Genomic DNA, 17,042 nt, shown 5'->3' with positions numbered 1-17,042 from the left:
ATGTGTCACACATGGATATGTTTGTAACTTGTGCTTTCCATAACTTATTTTTCTGAAAATCAATCAAGATACAGAAGAAAAAATTATCAAAAGACCTTTGCGGGCAACTGAATCCGAGTGATTGACTTCGAGGGAGAGTATTAATATATATGGGAAATTTGACTAATAATTTAGGACAAGAATTGACCAGAATCCGCAATTGATGATCGATCCATGTAGCACAACGATGCATTTGTAATCGAGTGCTTTATATGATCTTCGTGCTTGCCCAAATTAGATAATTTAACTAGCAACTTAGAAAGCAATCTCCAAAATCATAAATTAATTGTGTGCGCTTGTTAGAGTTAATTGAGATTAAATTATGATCGATAATAAATCATTGTGAAACAATAGTCACTCATCACCTTATTATTTGTTACAATCCATCCACCTACGAAATTGATGACATTATTTTATGTCAGTGTTCTAAAAAATATAAAACATTATTATGTACGGAGGCCAAGTTTCAAGCATTACGAGCCATACTGAGATCTAGGTGTAAAAAGACGTCATTTATTTTTATTATTATTTTAAATATTTAATCATTCTAAAAATTACTTAATAATTAAAATAATATGTATTAAACATCTAAAATTATAAAATACTCTATTTACTTAATAATTCCTAAAATTAACTAATTATATAATTTTCAAATTTTTGAACTGCAAAATCTACTTTTTTTTTATAGTTTCAACCTTTTTCATTCCATTGAAAATCAATTTTACGGCATTGACGCTTATGACCTCCACCTCTATGCCTTGTGATTTGTTTAATTCACTTGCAGCGCCCAAATTTACCATCAATGATCCTCAACTAAAATCGATGACTGCTGCTTGCCCAAAAGGATATATCAAATTTCTATCAAGATAATTGAAAGTTCCATCCAATAAAATATCGACTTCTTCCCTTTCCCTATGCTCGTGTCTCTTCTGAAACAATATAGTAGCACAGGAAATGTATCAACAGAATCGCGTTATTATCCCTGCTAATGATTCTTATCAAAATCATTTTTTTGGGCTTGCGGGTGGAGGATTCATTTTAGCTACAGGTACAAATCCTGCTTAACGTATACTTTCGAAGTTTTTAATAAAATCTCAAGTCTTGAACCTGTTTGAGCCTCGTTTTGATAAGAAAATATACTTTGGAGTAGTAAATTTTTGAAAAAGATGAAAAAGTTTTTTATTTATGTGTAAAATTAATTTATGAAAGAATGTATAGTTAAAAATGAGCTTTTGAAAAAAAATTAGGGCCTAACATAGGCTAAATAGCATCGTAGCTTAAATATTATCTAAATCTTTATCAAATAAAGTCATTTTTCACTTTTGTACAGATAAAATCATTGAAAAACTTGAACTAAAGTCAAATAGAAGCCTTTTAGAAAAACAAAAAAATAATTAATAAACTAAAGTTAAATATAAGGTTTTTTGAAAAGGGGGAAAAAATAAAAATAAATAAAGTGCATCTACTCAAGATCGCGTTAAGCGGTCTAACTGCTATTCACACTTACACAAAGCATTTTGCCCATGCCTCTAACGTTGCCTAGTCATGCTTTTTAGAACACTTTATGCAGACTCACTCAAATGCTTATAATATTCGCAGAATCTGTTAGTCTGAGTGAATCCAAAAGCAGGACAAATATTATTTTTAAGAAATTGTATTCCATAAGTACTTCAAGCGTCCATTGACTAAAGATTTTATCCCAAAATTTAAAACTGGTTCATGTTGTCATTGCCATCAAGAGTTGAAGGATGCAAAGTAAATTGATATTTAACACAATCTTTACAATATTGCAAATGCAAAAAATATGACACTTCAGCTAACAATAATTAGTTATTACATAAGCAGTCAAAATTACAGTAGAGAAGGGTATCAAACCTTATCAACCTCCTTCAAACCAAGGCCACTTCCAATGTAATGGGGAATCCAAGCATTCCACCATATTACACAACAAATAAGCAAAACTAACTCGATTGGACAAAATGAAACATCGCTTCGTACCATTTATCTTTTCATCTTCTCGAAATATATCTTGTTGACGAAACACATCTGGCCTCATGCACAATATTCCCCACAAAGATCCAAAAGAATACCATCATGATAACATAATTTGGCGAGATGAATTGCACAGTACTTGACAATGTCGATGATAAAGGAGAAGTTAAAATCTTGTTCACTGCACTGTCTAGTCATGTTCAATACTGCATGCCAAAACGTGTCATTAACTTGTGACCAGCCTACCGATTATAACCCATGGCCACAACAGGAATCCTTACCTTGTGCCCTCTACTGCCTTTCAACAAAACCTCTCCAAAACTGTAGGATCTGGTGACTGAGCGAACAGTGAGCGTCACAGAGAATTCCCGTGATGCACCGGGTCGTAGAGTCATTGCCGGAGGGCTGGTTTCGATGGCAACTGCAGGTGCCATTCTTGCAGTGATCACATAGGTTTCTTCCTGGGCAACATTTGTCACAGTGCGTGTGACCGTTTTAGTTCCCACGAGATGCGAAATAGCGATTGAGGGGGTGTTGAGATTTGATGGATGGCCTAAAGTATAATTGCATGGGGAATTCATATGGTTTTTTATCTCTTGAGCATCAATTCCGGGTGTGGTGCACAAGAACCCTAAGTAGTCTTCATATCCTACAAAGTCAAGTCAACCAGAACATGAGATAAGCACACAAGAAGGAAACAACCTTTCCCAATTGTAGTCATAGCCGAATCAAGAAATAAGGTGTCTTCTACGATATAGATATCTGCAATGTCCGAAATATGATTCTTTAATACTCAAATCATGCTAAGGTCAACTCCACTGAACATAAATACATACTTCTAACAAAATGTTTCAACATAGGAAGGGTGAATCCCATATTAGCAAAACCATTTAAAGGGCTCGAGTATAATTAAGACTATGTTATACACACACACACACACACATATACATATATAAGAATTTGTAGTTAAAGAGTAGGAAAAAGTTAAAGGTTTATGTGCAAAATTATTTTGTTGGAAGAATGTACAGTTGAAAATGAGTTTGGAAAAAAAGAGTTCTTAAATAACAGAGGTCAAACGGTGGCTAAATCTACAAAAGGAAGTATATGAAAGCAACTTATGATGACAAAGAATATCCAGCTTATAGGATCTTGTCAGTTCGAGATAAGAAAATGTTTTCAGGGATCAAGTCCTAATCCTTCTTAAGAGAGCGATAATAACAAAATGAGAATCTAAAAAAGCAAAGCAAACAAGCAGATTTATAGTGATTTGCCCTCAATATAAGAGTTAAGACCACTTGCCATGGTTGGTTACCACTAAAACATACAAGATAACAAGAATTTCCTTGTGCCTCTCATACACAAAACCAACCCTCTAAATTTCCGTAAAAAGTTGAGACTATCATTAGGCTTCACACAATCCAACATAATTCTAATGGTTTGATGGATTCATCAAACATAACGATGTACTTATTCAAACTAAAGTTCATTGAATTTGATGGATGGAGAAATGGACTACAAACCCAGAATTACCAGTTTGTCCAGTCCCTAGAGCCTGAAACAGCTAGGAAAGCAAAATGATTCAGTAACTCCTAAACTAACGAGGAAAAGCACCAAATAAAACTAGTCCTGAAACTAGTGGAACCAGTATTTCCCGAACACCATTTTCTTTCAAGTTAAAGCTGAATTTCTGTTTATATGACCATGGCAGAAAATAATAATAAACCACAACCTAAGCATTTAAATCAGTGGATGAGCAGCAGTCCCTGGGCCAGACTGTATGGTTAACAGATGTCCTACGTATTGACTCAATAAGAAACTAGCCTAAGTAATGTTGAATGGTGTGGACCGGCTGGAGGCTATCATATTGTTCACCTCTGTCTTAAGTTGCCTTAGCCTAGCTTGCTTTTTTGGGGAATTTGAGGGAACTGTTTTCCTGTGAGTGAGAGAGAAAAGACAGAAGTGTGTGATCTGTACTGTAAACTTCTTCTCAATTTTAGTGAAAGCAACGGATTGGATATAGCTCTCACATTGAAGGTGAACCACTAAAAATTTGTATAATATTCACTTTAACTGATATCTGCTTGTTCTTATTGCAGTTGGGAACGGAATTAGGGCTTATTCCCCAATAAGTAAATATGTTATTTCCATTAGAGTGATTAGGTACTTCATTAAAAGCTGACTATTATCAACATCATAGAACAAGAGTATTAAGATACCTGCATCAAAAACAAGTCCAGGATCCAGAGCAGCTCTAGGACTGACATGGCCACTCCCACAATCGAAAGGTGTTGCAGGGACCAGAGCCACAGTATCGGATCCAGAATATATTTGAGCTTGAAGTGGTCTTTCTGCCCTGTCAAGGGTAGTTGATGTAGTCATCAAGGCAGATTTGATAGCTGCAGGACTCCAGTGGGGGTGCTTCTGCTTCACGAGAGCAGCTATTCCTGCTATATGTGGTGCAGCCATGCTAGTTCCAGATATCATAGCAAATCCTTCACCTGCTCCAAGGAATAGGGATAGGGAGAATTGCTCAAAAGAAATAGTGAGAATTGGAGCACTGGTCTCCAACCTAGAGTGCTCATAGAAACTTGGTCCTCAATCTTTAAAATGGAACTTTTCGGAACTCATTCAATTTATTGCAGCCTTTCGCCCTTGTAGATTTTACATCTGATTTCATGTTAAATTGGAATTTGCAAGGCATAGTGCAATTTCTGTTGGAGGGGATGACAGATTTTTTTTTTTCTTTCTTTTTTCTTTTCTTTTATTTCTATTTCCTCAATTTATCTATTATAAAATTACTTATTTTTTACCCATTTGCCCTCACAAGAGTACCTCACATCCCTTGCACATGCCATTATAATAGAAAATTCAGTGGAGGTCATCCACAAGGACCATGACTACAACAAATTGAAAGGTAGAACACCCAAACAGTAACTTTTGAAGGTGAGGATCAAGTTGCTACAAGTCCTATAGGTTGAGGACCGATGCTGTGACTTTACTGAATAAAATAAGAGAATTATTCTAGTTGTACAACCAAGATTTACAACTTGGTTGACAACTAGTGGTGTGTGGGGATCCACACCATTGATTAAAAAAACAGTTTTTGAAGTGTATGGTGTAGATCTCTGCCAACTCATTGATTGTAAAACAAGTTGATTACTGGGTTGTACACCTAGCATGCTTCAAAATAAGATGACTAAATTGGTATAATGAGTATTTTTACCAACATAGTTTGCCTCATCCGTTCCATTAGGAGCCCAGGCAGCCCAAATTAGAGAACCAGGAGCAAGAATATCTGGTTTCAGGAGATCTGCATCTTGAAAGCTGTAGTCTTTGATATTAGGTCCTCGAGCAGAGAACAATGCTACTTGTGGGGCAGACTTGTGGAGAATAGGCTTTAGACCGTCCCCGATACTTCCTACTGCCTTGAAGCTCTTAACCCGCCCAGTCCAATCTCTTGGTGTAGAGATATTGTAGTAGTCTATGAGTTCCTATGATATGATTACCATGAAACAGACCAAGAAAAATTAATGATGAGAACTATAGGCAGCAACTTATTCAAGTGAAATAGACTCCAAACAATGCACAATGTAGTGACAATGACGTCTTGCAACTGAGACAAGACAAAAGTCAAGAAAAGAAACTATCTAACTCCCTTTGAAAGTCATGCCACAGATCATTTTAGAAACATTTCGGGAGCACATTTTAGGCAGCCAACAGTAACACAAACAACAAAAAGTTGACAAATAACAGGAATATCAAGCTAATTAAATAGAACGTTCAAAACCTGGAAGTGCCCTTCTTCCCATAGTTTGAAATTTATTCACTTTTTAAGTAAATTGTTGAAACTTAGACAAACATGCTCTAAATAGCAGAACAGAAGCATAATAGTCACCGTGGACTTGCTAACATCTGAAATGAGGATTCCAGGAATACCAACAGGAACAGGATCAAATTTTGTTCCTGGTGAAGCATTTTCCACTGCTAGAACGAAACCAATTGCGCCAAGACTCTTTGCAGTTTGTGAGACCTTTTTTATTGAAGCAGTACCAATGACAAAATTAAAGGAGTAGCCACAGAGGAGAATGTTCCCTGCCACCAAATTCTTGTTCAAAACTTCCGGCTTTTGGCAGTCAGCAGGACTGTACCTTGCAACTGAAGAATCCAGCATCACGTCATTAGCTGCTACCAAGGTAAATGTTCGATTTGCATGTGTTGCAGCTGCAGGAAGAGTGGAAAACATAAATAACACATGAGCTTAAGAAACATAGGGGCTCTATTAAGCAAAACACTGAAGATTTAAAGTCGATTGAGAAAATAAATGATTAAACCATGTGCCTCCTAATGAAATTTGTGAAGTAATTAATTCCAAACACGATCAACAAATCTCTGATCATGAATGTTTGAACTCCATCTCACATTGTTAAATTGCAGCATTTTCAGTCCACATATTCATCTAGTAAGCATCACATCAATAGATAACTCTAAAAACCACATGGATAAAGAGGGTAACATGTAAACCATTGTGCCCGAGGCAAATCATCTGACGCAAGTTAATGTCAAATTTATCCATCAAAGATTGTAAGAAACAGGCAAACGGCATGCAAGATTGCTTTAAGGAGGGGAAAAAAAATATGAGCTAAACATTTCAAACTTCAATACCAATTTTTATTCCTCAGAAAAAAATATGAAACAAATTTGACAGAGCAAACAGCATCCATTTTCAAGAGACTATATATTTTTAAAAAGCATATTCCACAATTTAGTAAGCATCTATAAATTTAGAGAGTAAAATTTTTGAAGTACCCCCAACGGGCTCTTTATATTTTACACTTAATTTTACTACTTCCAAAAAATAAGTATTGTTTATTCTTATCTTTTATTTTCATTAACTTCCCTACAAATTATTATATTATTTTCCACTGTTGAAAATTGAAATACTTTGAATGCATCTAAATTAAAATGTTAATTTAAAGAGCCTCTAGAAACATAATTTTAAGGATCGACTTTTTAAAATTGAGAGTATCTTATGTTTAAAGAGTCTTGTTGAGATGCTCTAAGGCGGGTTAAGAATTCAGATGGCTTGAGACAAGCTGCAAAAAACTTACGTGACAAACCAAGTCCAGCCAAGATTTTCCCATTTCCCAAGGTCAGATGGTTCTTGTATCTCCGATCATCAACTGCGGCACCTACAGATGCTATCCACGGACTATAAGACAACAAGGTTTTGGGAAAAGGACCACCATTTCCGGCTGCCTGTGCAACAAAAACTCCAGCTTTCACAGCTGAAAGAAGTGTAGCATCGAAAGGGTTTAAAAAAGTTGTCTTTGTTGTTGCCGGAGGACTGTTTGGCCCCACTGAGAGATTCAGAATGTCCACACCATCATGAACAGCCTGTCAAAAATAAGTACAGTGTTTCAGAAAATTTATACCCTAATATATGCACACACATATATATACAAAATAAATTACCCTTTTATGATTATTATCAAGTTTATTTGGAAAACATTTATGTACATGTTTTCTCTATCATTATTTAACTGAGATAGAATGTGTTGCTAATGTTGGACAACATGAAGTCTAATCATAATGCAGTCATTTTACCTCCATGCTCCATACACACTGGCGGATCCACATGGTCCATTTTTTTCATCCAAAATTTAAAATTTTACTCCTCCCCTCTTTTGAGCATTACGCACAGCTTTTTTCCTTAAAAGCTAAAATTTTAAATTATTATACATTTCGCATTCGTCTCTAATATCTAGGTGTCAATTTCATCAAAATCTAACGTCTGTCATTGCTCAACTCGTTGATACAGGCGACACAAATATTTATCGATCAGACCACCTCGCTTCTTATCTCTCATGTCTCAACCCTTTGTTAGCATTACGTTGTTCCCAAAAAAAATTTACTACTTACTTTAGAACTCACAATGTAAAATGTCCGGTTCCACCACTCTCTATACATGTATTAGGTCGATCTACTATTCCCTTTTTTCCCACATATATAAAAGACTTGTTAGGTTGTCATTTTCTGAAACACATCCAGAGAAGCATGAGATCACCATCATAGTCTTCTTCTTCGTAATGAAAACTTGAAGGCTGTAAACAGTGGAGACAACTTTCCCATTGAGGGAAAACCACTATAAATATGGGTGTTTCTTGTGTACATTTCAAATTCATTTAACATATTACTACTTTCGTATTTCGGATTTCGAAGCTTATTTAATTAAGAAGGTTGCACAAAGTTGTTATCTGCATGCCCACTTCAACTATATGTGTCTTTTACAGTTTATTACTACTGTGGGACTAGGTAAAGCTTTCAGTTTTAGCTTAAAGAGTCAATGACATTTTTGGCTTCTAACATAATTTTTTTTTTTTTGACATGATCCAGCCACCATATTACAGGTCAGACCAGATATTTTGTTCTGTTAGAATTGCTGCAATGTCAAGGAAGGTCTCCTGCTCAGCATCTTAGTGCTGTAAATTTTATAGTCCCTAATTCTTTGCATGATTCTGAAACTCCAGGAAAAAAGAGAGAGTTGTTTTGATGCATAGACATAACTATGTGCATCTTTCAGTCGGATACAGCCACTTTAATAGTATAAAATGCCTAAAACCAATAATGTGTTATCAACTCTCACAGGTTTCCAAATAAAAAACAACAAAATTGAAATCAAACCGAAAAATTTTGCACTTTTATCGTAAATTTAACACAATCACTGCAAAAAAAATCATTTGTTTTCATCAAAAGAATAGAAGGTGAAACTTTTCACAGTCCAACCTATAAGCAATATTAGACATTGAAAATGACATTTTTGTTAAACAGGGCGGATCCTAAAACTATCCCCCCACCCCCAAAAAAAAAAAAAAAAAAAAAAAAAAAATCATCATCATGATGGAATAAATCCATTCTCTGCAAATGCAAATAATAATATCTTGCTAAAGATTCTTCAGATTCATGCCCATCCATTATTCTGTGCGATCCAGGTTTAATTACCTGGTGAGCCTCAATCGACATTAGCAAGATATGACATGTACAGGTTCAACAGAGTCTTTAGTGGCAAAAGCAAAAACACATGACACAACCTCCGCACCCCACTCCACCCCCTGCCACCCAGGAAAAAGTAAAGAAAAGAACTAAGGGGGGAAAATTCGGGCGAAAAGAAAGTATTCAAGTAGATCAGAAAAATAATTCATGTAAGCTGTCTCAATAATAAACCATAAGCAATCTCAGCAGAAAAACAGCAAGGTCGGTAAAATACATGTCAGTGTTTTGACATATCAAAATACCTGATCAATTGCAGCAACTACATCTGCAACAAAACCACCAAATAATCTGTAGAGGGCCTTGTAGACAGCAATCCTGAACAAATATGAACATTTTAACCGTGGGAAGAATATCTGTCATTGACAAAACAGGATGTAACAGATTTGCATCAGAACATCATGAGTGAATGCCGTCAAAAACTTGCCTGGCACGAGGTGCCATCCCACTTGCTCTTCCAAATTCAAATCCATGCATTCTCACAGGAATTCCATTATTTCCAGCTGCAATAGCCGCTATGTGGCTGGCAAAAAATATTGCCGAGTTAAGTTCCAGGAAAAAAACAATTACATTAAGAAACCTATAGCAAAAAAAGATTGAACTGGAACAGAAACTACAAGATAAACATTTTTTTCTGAAATGCTTTCTTTTCTTTTTTTTTTTTCCTTTTTTGAATCCGTTGCAAAATAATGTTTATGAAGCCTTTCTTTCTTTTTCTTTCTTCAGATAAATATTGTCTACGAAGCACAAAGTACTCCTAGAAATGTAATTTCACAACAGAAATCAAGACATTGAGACAGCAATTAAATTGAACTGTACAGATCAGGTTAGAGAAAAGTTAGAGATGAGAGAACATGGAGTTGCTGTACATCCCAGTAGGAAAAGATACGGCTCTGAGTCAAAACCATGTCTTCGTGAAAGCCTATGTTGCCTTGTATAAGATGCAAACTTGAGTTTTCTAAAATATTGTCCACAAAAACAGTTTCTATACCTGCACACCATGTCAGACTCTTCAGTTATGAGAAAGTTGAAAATGATGTATTCAGTCAAATATCTGCTTCTTGCTTTTTGGATGACAAGTTTTCAGGGTTTACGTGAAAAGAGACAAGGACAGGCTCTTCATTGGACAGATGCATGAATTACAGTCACGGAACAAATCTCTCACAAAATTAGTAAATAGATTTCAATGTTGATGGAAATAATGTATAAAAACAAGACCAAGAAGCACGGAGGGATAACAACTCGCACATGCATGCTAACACATGATACGACATCAGGAAGATAGATGGACAGATAATTGAATAGATATAAAGTTACACCCAGAAGAAAAGACATGTATGCATACGCACGTATAACAAATTGTCCACAAAGGTACCCACTGTTTGCAAAAATCAAGTATAAACATGCACAGAACAGGAATGAAAATTTTAAGAAAACAGGGTAGGTTGCAGGCTATTGGATTGAAAAGGTACCAGGAGAATGAAGAAATATGGTGATAATTAGAACTTAATGCAACAAAGTGCACAATATGCTATCAAGCATCATAAACAACGCTTATCATGGCTGCCTTCTCAAGGTGGTGTTGAGGACACGCAAGAATAAGGGAGCACAATAACCTGATGAAATTCAATTATCGAAGCAATTAACTCAAACCTTCCATGTCCATCACCATCAAGGGGAGAATCAAAATCAATTTCAGCATTAAACGCGCCAGCCATTTTAGCAGCTTTGGCAAAATGTTGAGCTCCAATAATCTTCCCATTACAGTAGTCCTTCTTGGTGTTTGGATCAATTTCACATGTTCCTCTGTATTTTGGAACAGGCCCATAGGGCTCAGTGTTGTGACTTGAAAAGCTTGGATGATGAGGATAAATACCGGAATCCACAAAGCCTATCACAATATCTTCTCCAGCTCTGTCAAAGCCACCTCCTGTTGGCCATACACCAGTAGGAAGCCCCAAAAACTGGGGTGTGTGGGTTGTCAGTCTCCTCACCTTCCAATCTATCTCAACAGATTTAACACCAGGTGCTCCTCTAAGTATTTCTGCCTACTAATACATTGGTTATGTAAGTAATACAAGCAGAAAAGTATTGAAGGTCACAATGAATAAGATAGCAGATCACCTGCTCGGGAGAAATGTGAACTGCAAAGCCATTGATAAGATGACGGTAGCTATAGAGCTTCCTGTAGGTCCCACGCTCAAACAACATTCCAAGAAGCATATCATGCTTCTTCTCTAGATGGTGGGCGTAAGATGTTACCAATTCACTGTAGCAGAGGCAAAAAAAAGCACAAAATCAGACAAATAGATCGTAATCAACCTCAAGTCAGAGAAAAAGAGACATTAAAGCAGTAATAATAACATTGAAAACCAAGGAAAGCCTAAATATGTAGTATACAACACGTACTCGTAGAGACAACTAATAGGTTCTGCTCTGAAACGAATACCAACCAGGAATCCAAAGGCAGTCGATATGACCTAATAGCAATTTAAAATCCTCATAATTTGGAAAGTGTTGGCCCAATATATAGAGGACATGAAAGTGATGCCATAAGGTTGTTTTGCATAAACTTTTATCGATTCATTTGAATAGCATGGTTCATCTTCTATTTCCTCCCAGACAAACCTGAAAAGACGTCCATCTCTATATTTTCAAATGTAGAGTAACATGAAATATCAAGGCTTCAACTATTTCTTTCTCGCTGAGGGAAAACCATTTCAACAATCAAAGCTTGTATTTACATAATTCTTAAGGTATATACTAATCATACCATGTTGCCAATTCAGAAACGCACGACTAGGCTGTCTGGTTATGAAACAAACTATTTTGAAAGAAGCTCTTTTATTGTCACAGCATGCAACATGTATCGTACAGTGCATTCCTGGTAAATTTTAGGTGCCAATTTCACAATGATGCATCTAGTTAAAACTTGAAATTCACTGACCTCAAAAACCCAATGAAAGGTCAATAGGAAACCAGGCTTATCATAACAGAATATCTCACCAAGAAACTGAAAGCAAAAGCAATATAAAATCTTCTCTAGACCAAATGGGGAAATACATCTCACAATAATTGAGGCAATTTTACACAAATATTATGTAGTACTAAACTAAATCTCAATTTTACTGGAATTCGCACAAACTTAAATTATCGTCCTTATTTTTTCCTTAACAACATTGTCTCAAAATATTTTATTGATAATGAAATAAACATTGCTTAATACCTAAGGTCAAACAACTTCTTATGATGCATAGCCTGTGAAAATTAAATGAAACATTGACATGTTGATGATATCACCACCAGAAGACCCGTTTTCTCATACTCTGAGCTTTTCTTTCCCAATCAAGTTCCACCGAACCACTAATTCAAAATGAAAAATTTAACTAACAGTGAACAAATGAAGCGAACATTGATCTAAATATAAAATCAAGTGGGAGAGATGTAGAATTACCATAACACAATTTGAACTCAGAAAAGCATCAACCACAAACTCATAGCAATTTTATAAATATATGACTAGGTTTAAATAAATGTTAAAAATACCTAGTGACATCAATTTTCTCATTAGAATCAGATTCCACAGCAGTGGCTAGAAAATCATCGACACCACCTTTATAACTTATCACGGGTTCCCCTTCAACTGTCGCAATGTATATTTCTGCTTTCCCAAGAACCAAAAGACCCAATAACATTACAATAAGAAAAGAACAGATGTTCCTTATGTTCCTCATTTTAGCCAATCTGTCCCAACTCCTCACGCCCCACAATTCCAAATCTGTTCATTCACGGAAAAAAAAAAAAAAACCTATAAAAGTTAGAAAAGCAAAACCTTGGCCAATTCAATTTATTCTCCAAATAAAACTCAATAAGCATAGATGACATTCAGCTGCAAAAGCTAAAATTCTTCTTCAAATTAATCAAATAAAAGCATAAAAAACTCTGTACACTTACACCCTTATATAAGTTATATATACATATGAACACACCTGTGTGCGTAAAATATTTTAATTCTTGGAAAAATAATGGCTGATCCAATACCTGAACTTGAAGTTCGTTTCCTTTTTCTCCGTTTCTGATTTCTTTTTCTTCTCTTCTCTTATTTCATCTACTCCATGCGAATATTCTTCAAAAAAAGGAATGACAAATTAGTAAAAAATATTATACACATATTTCATAAATTACTACATAAATATTTTACGTATAAAGAAACAAGCAAAGAATCAGAAAAACAAATAAAAGAAAATATAAAATAAGATCCCATCAAATTATTTGGAAGAAAAAAAGCTAAAATCTTTACTCACATTTATCCAAGAAAAGAAAGAACCCAAAATGCTAATAGCAAAACTCCAAGCTGTTTCTAATTTGCTTACTCTTCACCACCAAGAAATCATGAAATGAAGCTGATCAGCTAGCTACATTTAAATTTTCTTGATAGTTTCAGTATTCTTAATGGGTACGAAGAAAAGAGTTGTTTTTTATTGGTTGTTGAGGACGAATGAAGGGGAGGTAGTTAGGGTTCTTCTCATTGTGTGTTTTTATTTATTGAGGATGAACCAGACAAATGCCCGATGATGGAGGACAGCAGGAGAAGCCTTGATGATTTCATTAATTATGACTTATATCCAACAATTTCTTGTGGTACAACCTTAACTTTAAGAGCAAATTATTTAACAACTTTATTCATTTTATGGAAATTTTGTTAAATGAAAAGTCTATCTTTCTTTGGTTCAATCCTTCACAATTCAAAATTAATTGCCTCTATATATTAAAGAAAAATTTCTATTTCTTTTCAAGTTTGTGTCAAAAATGAGTTCTCATGAACGGGTAATTAGAGTGTTTCTAAAAAATAAATAACTTAATAAATTAATTAATGCAAGAGTTTTTGTGTAGGTACAAAGACACGAGAGGAAATTTGGAAAATATATATATTAATACACTGTCAGAGTTTAACCAAGTCAACATTTTTCTTTCGTTCTGAATACTCAGCGTGCTAGTTGTATGTGTAATTTATTTTAATTTGTTTTTACACTTGTTTTAATAGATAATTGATGAGAAGAAAACTTTCGATTCAGATGTTTAGGGGTTATCGCCTTTTATTGTGTTGTGTGTGACAAATTTGCAAAGTAAACGGCCTTGCAAAACAAATAGTTGCATAAAAAGATTATAAAGAAAGCGACACTTTTTATGTTAATTAAGTGGACATTGAATTTTCTCAACTTTTTACACGAGACGTAAAAGAAAAAGTAAAAAAGGTAGACACGTAAAGTAAGAACTCGAGATAAATCGACGGGTGTGATAGATTTATACAACTATGAGAAAATGATCTAAATACATTCTTCAAACATATGAGAAAATACAATCTTTTTTTGTTAAACTTTTTGTAAAACAAAATATGAAAAGAATTAAGAAATGTATTACATATTTGAAGGGTGAATTTGATAGCACTAAATATTGTTGAGGAAGAAAATAAAATACGGACATGTTGATTATATCTTTGAATCATCTTCGACAATGCATATCAATCAACACGATAACGGCATCGAAGTCTCATTGGTGAAGTTGAATTAGGTTGGTTTGTCGGGCTATGGGAAAATTAATTAGTTATATAATTGATGGTAATTGCGAAGAAGATTAAGGCAAATCCATTGATTGATAGACAAAGATTCTTTACCATATATTTTGTGTGGAATTTATATTTTGAGATTAGAATTTGCATGCATATTAAATCTTCCATTCATGCCTTTTTAATTCTTTTGTGGCACTTTTTGACAGGAAGAATTTCAATCTGAACTTTTTCATGTTGTAGAAATATTTAGTGACCTTTATAGTTACACTTTTTGTCTATTGGAAGTCATAATTACTTGATTTGCTTTGTGACCTACAAACACCTTTGAAAATTACTCATAATTTTGAGTGGATGTTTTGATTAAGTCTCTATCTGATTAATTTATAAATGATTTATAAGCTATCTGTGTATAGCCAAATATGTTAAGAGCTTAGTCAAATATGTTAGAGCCACGTGATTGTTGAAATTCTTTCGGTAGCGCACACTCTTATTCTTGCCAAAATTGATTAAACTAGTCGAAGTCTATTTTCTTTTGTTTAAAAATAAAAAGTATATAGTTAGCAATTCATAATTCATATCAGCGTCACAATGGACCACACCACTTAGAAATAATAATAATAATAAAAACATGACTTAAGTGCGTTTCACTGACGTGGAAAGGTTACACTCTTTTCATTTAAACTATGCCTTGATCTCGTAATCTTTCATCTAATTTCATTTGCTACCAAAATCGCAACAATCTTATGAATTAAAACATCTTTAAATTTACGACGGCCATGTTTGACCATCTCAATTAATCTTCTCTTAATCTAGCTTCAATAGGCTGCACATTATTTTTTTCTCATTTTTATGTCGTTGTTTAGTAATGATTTTAATCTATATTTTATTATAAGTCAAAGTCAATAATCAATTTTAATAACAGATATTATGTTATCCAAACTTTTTAATCACATATTTCATCAATTTTTATCAAAATTGTTTTTAAAAAAATCTGATTTTAATATCCATCCTAATATGTTTACACATTGATCTTCACATACTATAAAATATTTCCGATTCTAGTACCTCATTTTAAAGAAATTATAAAGAAAAGGTTACCTCATGAATTCATGTGAGGGTTGTCCCTCCAAATTTGTCCATATACTTGCACATAGCATGTGACTACGTGACTATTTCTAAGGCAGAAAATGACCAAAAAGTTCCAATCATTGACAAGATAATACAGAAATTAAAATATTTTTTTCAACATAAACAAATTATTTTTTTACAAAAAGATGCAACAGAAGTTGGCAGGAGGTGCTCCTCCCTAGAATGGTCCCAAATGTGTATTTACTATTTAGTGGATTTGTGTCACGGGTTCAATTTATGTGCACCTAACATTTCTCTAATAATCCTGAAGTAGGAAAGAAAAAAATTGGACTTGTTACTGACTAAAATGTTGGTTTTCCCACATGTTGTCTTCTACAGCATTCTAGGTCGAGCACGAGTGACTTCTTATTTATTTAATGAATGTCTTGTCCAGTTTACTGAAGTGAGTAAATATGGTGAACCAGTAATTATGCAACAAATATTTTGAATGTGCGAAGTATTTTGTTACACGTGTAGAGGTGAAACTTTGATGGTGTATTTTATACACTTATTTGGACCAAAAAATATAGACATTAATAGTTTATTTGAAAATTATAGCCTAATTTATTTTATATTTTGTTTATTAGGTGAAATTTGATGAATGGAAGTGGTATTCAAAGAAAGAAGCGGAAAATCGACGAATGGAGGGGAAGATCTACTGTTTGGGGACTAAAGTGTAAATACTTAAAAGTTGTGTTGGATCTCAACATGAAAATTCAAAAATACTAAGGGTCAATTGGGTGCAATTAGAAGTCAAAAAGGAGTGAAATATGGTCAAAATATGGATACAAATCAAGTTTCAACCGCACAAATATATTCCAAATTTTCTACTCAAGATTGGTACTCATTTTTTATCTAGTAAACATTCTAATTGAAAAAATGTTATTTCGAGTAAAATTGTATCCCTTTAAATTATCTTTACAACCTAATTTACATCGACTTTATCAGATATCGGAGAGAAAATTATCATAAAAATATTAAAGGAAGTGTAGTGCTGAAATTTTCTCGAGAAATGGTGCCCAGCTGCCACCTCTTTGTCTTTGCGGCGCTGCGACGCCACTCATACGGATTAGGGCATGGTTTTGGTCCTTTTAAAGCCTATAAAATCCTACAACAATCAAAAACGTGGATACAACTATAAATACAAGTTTTTGACACTTTAAATACAGTTCCACACAATTTGGGGAAGAGAAAAAACAAATAATCATCAATATCAAAGTGTAAAAGCTTAGGTTTGAAGACTTTTGAGGTTGAAAAAAAAAAATTT

The 17,042-nt window shown here is 34.3% G+C and overlaps 1 protein-coding gene across 3 annotated transcripts; it reads right to left on the bottom strand.

Moving 5' to 3' along the window:
• Window positions 1-1,780: 1,780 nt before the first annotated feature.
• LOC111366066 (subtilisin-like protease SBT2.5) lies at window positions 1,781-13,687 on the bottom strand. Of its 3 annotated transcripts, XM_022986716.1 has the most exons (13): window positions 13,383-13,687; window positions 13,120-13,204; window positions 12,625-12,856; window positions 11,203-11,347; window positions 10,732-11,126; window positions 9,506-9,601; window positions 9,324-9,396; window positions 7,140-7,425; window positions 5,927-6,252; window positions 5,255-5,522; window positions 4,248-4,529; window positions 2,313-2,680; window positions 1,781-2,237 (listed from the first exon to the last, which is right to left on the bottom strand). In XM_022986716.1, exons 3-13 carry the CDS (start codon window positions 12,810-12,812, stop codon window positions 2,232-2,234), a joined length of 2,433 nt encoding a protein of 810 aa, XP_022842484.1. In that variant the 5' UTR covers window positions 12,813-12,856; window positions 13,120-13,204; window positions 13,383-13,687; the 3' UTR covers window positions 1,781-2,231. The 3 variants fall into 3 exon arrangements, with proteins under 3 accessions (XP_022842484.1, XP_022842483.1, XP_022842485.1); XM_022986715.1 differs by having other exon boundaries at window positions 1,781-2,680; XM_022986717.1 differs by lacking the exons at window positions 13,120-13,204; window positions 13,383-13,687 and adding an exon at window positions 12,305-12,441 and having other exon boundaries at window positions 1,781-2,680; window positions 12,625-12,839.
• Between the last annotated feature and the right edge of the window lie 3,355 nt (window positions 13,688-17,042).

Source organism: Olea europaea, chromosome 17 (assembly GCF_002742605.1).
Source record: "Olea europaea var. sylvestris chromosome 17, O_europaea_v1, whole genome shotgun sequence".
In the NCBI taxonomy this organism is placed as follows: domain Eukaryota; kingdom Viridiplantae; phylum Streptophyta; class Magnoliopsida; order Lamiales; family Oleaceae; genus Olea; species Olea europaea.
Note: the sequence above shows the minus strand (reverse complement) of the source record. Positions and strands in the feature narration are given on the sequence as shown.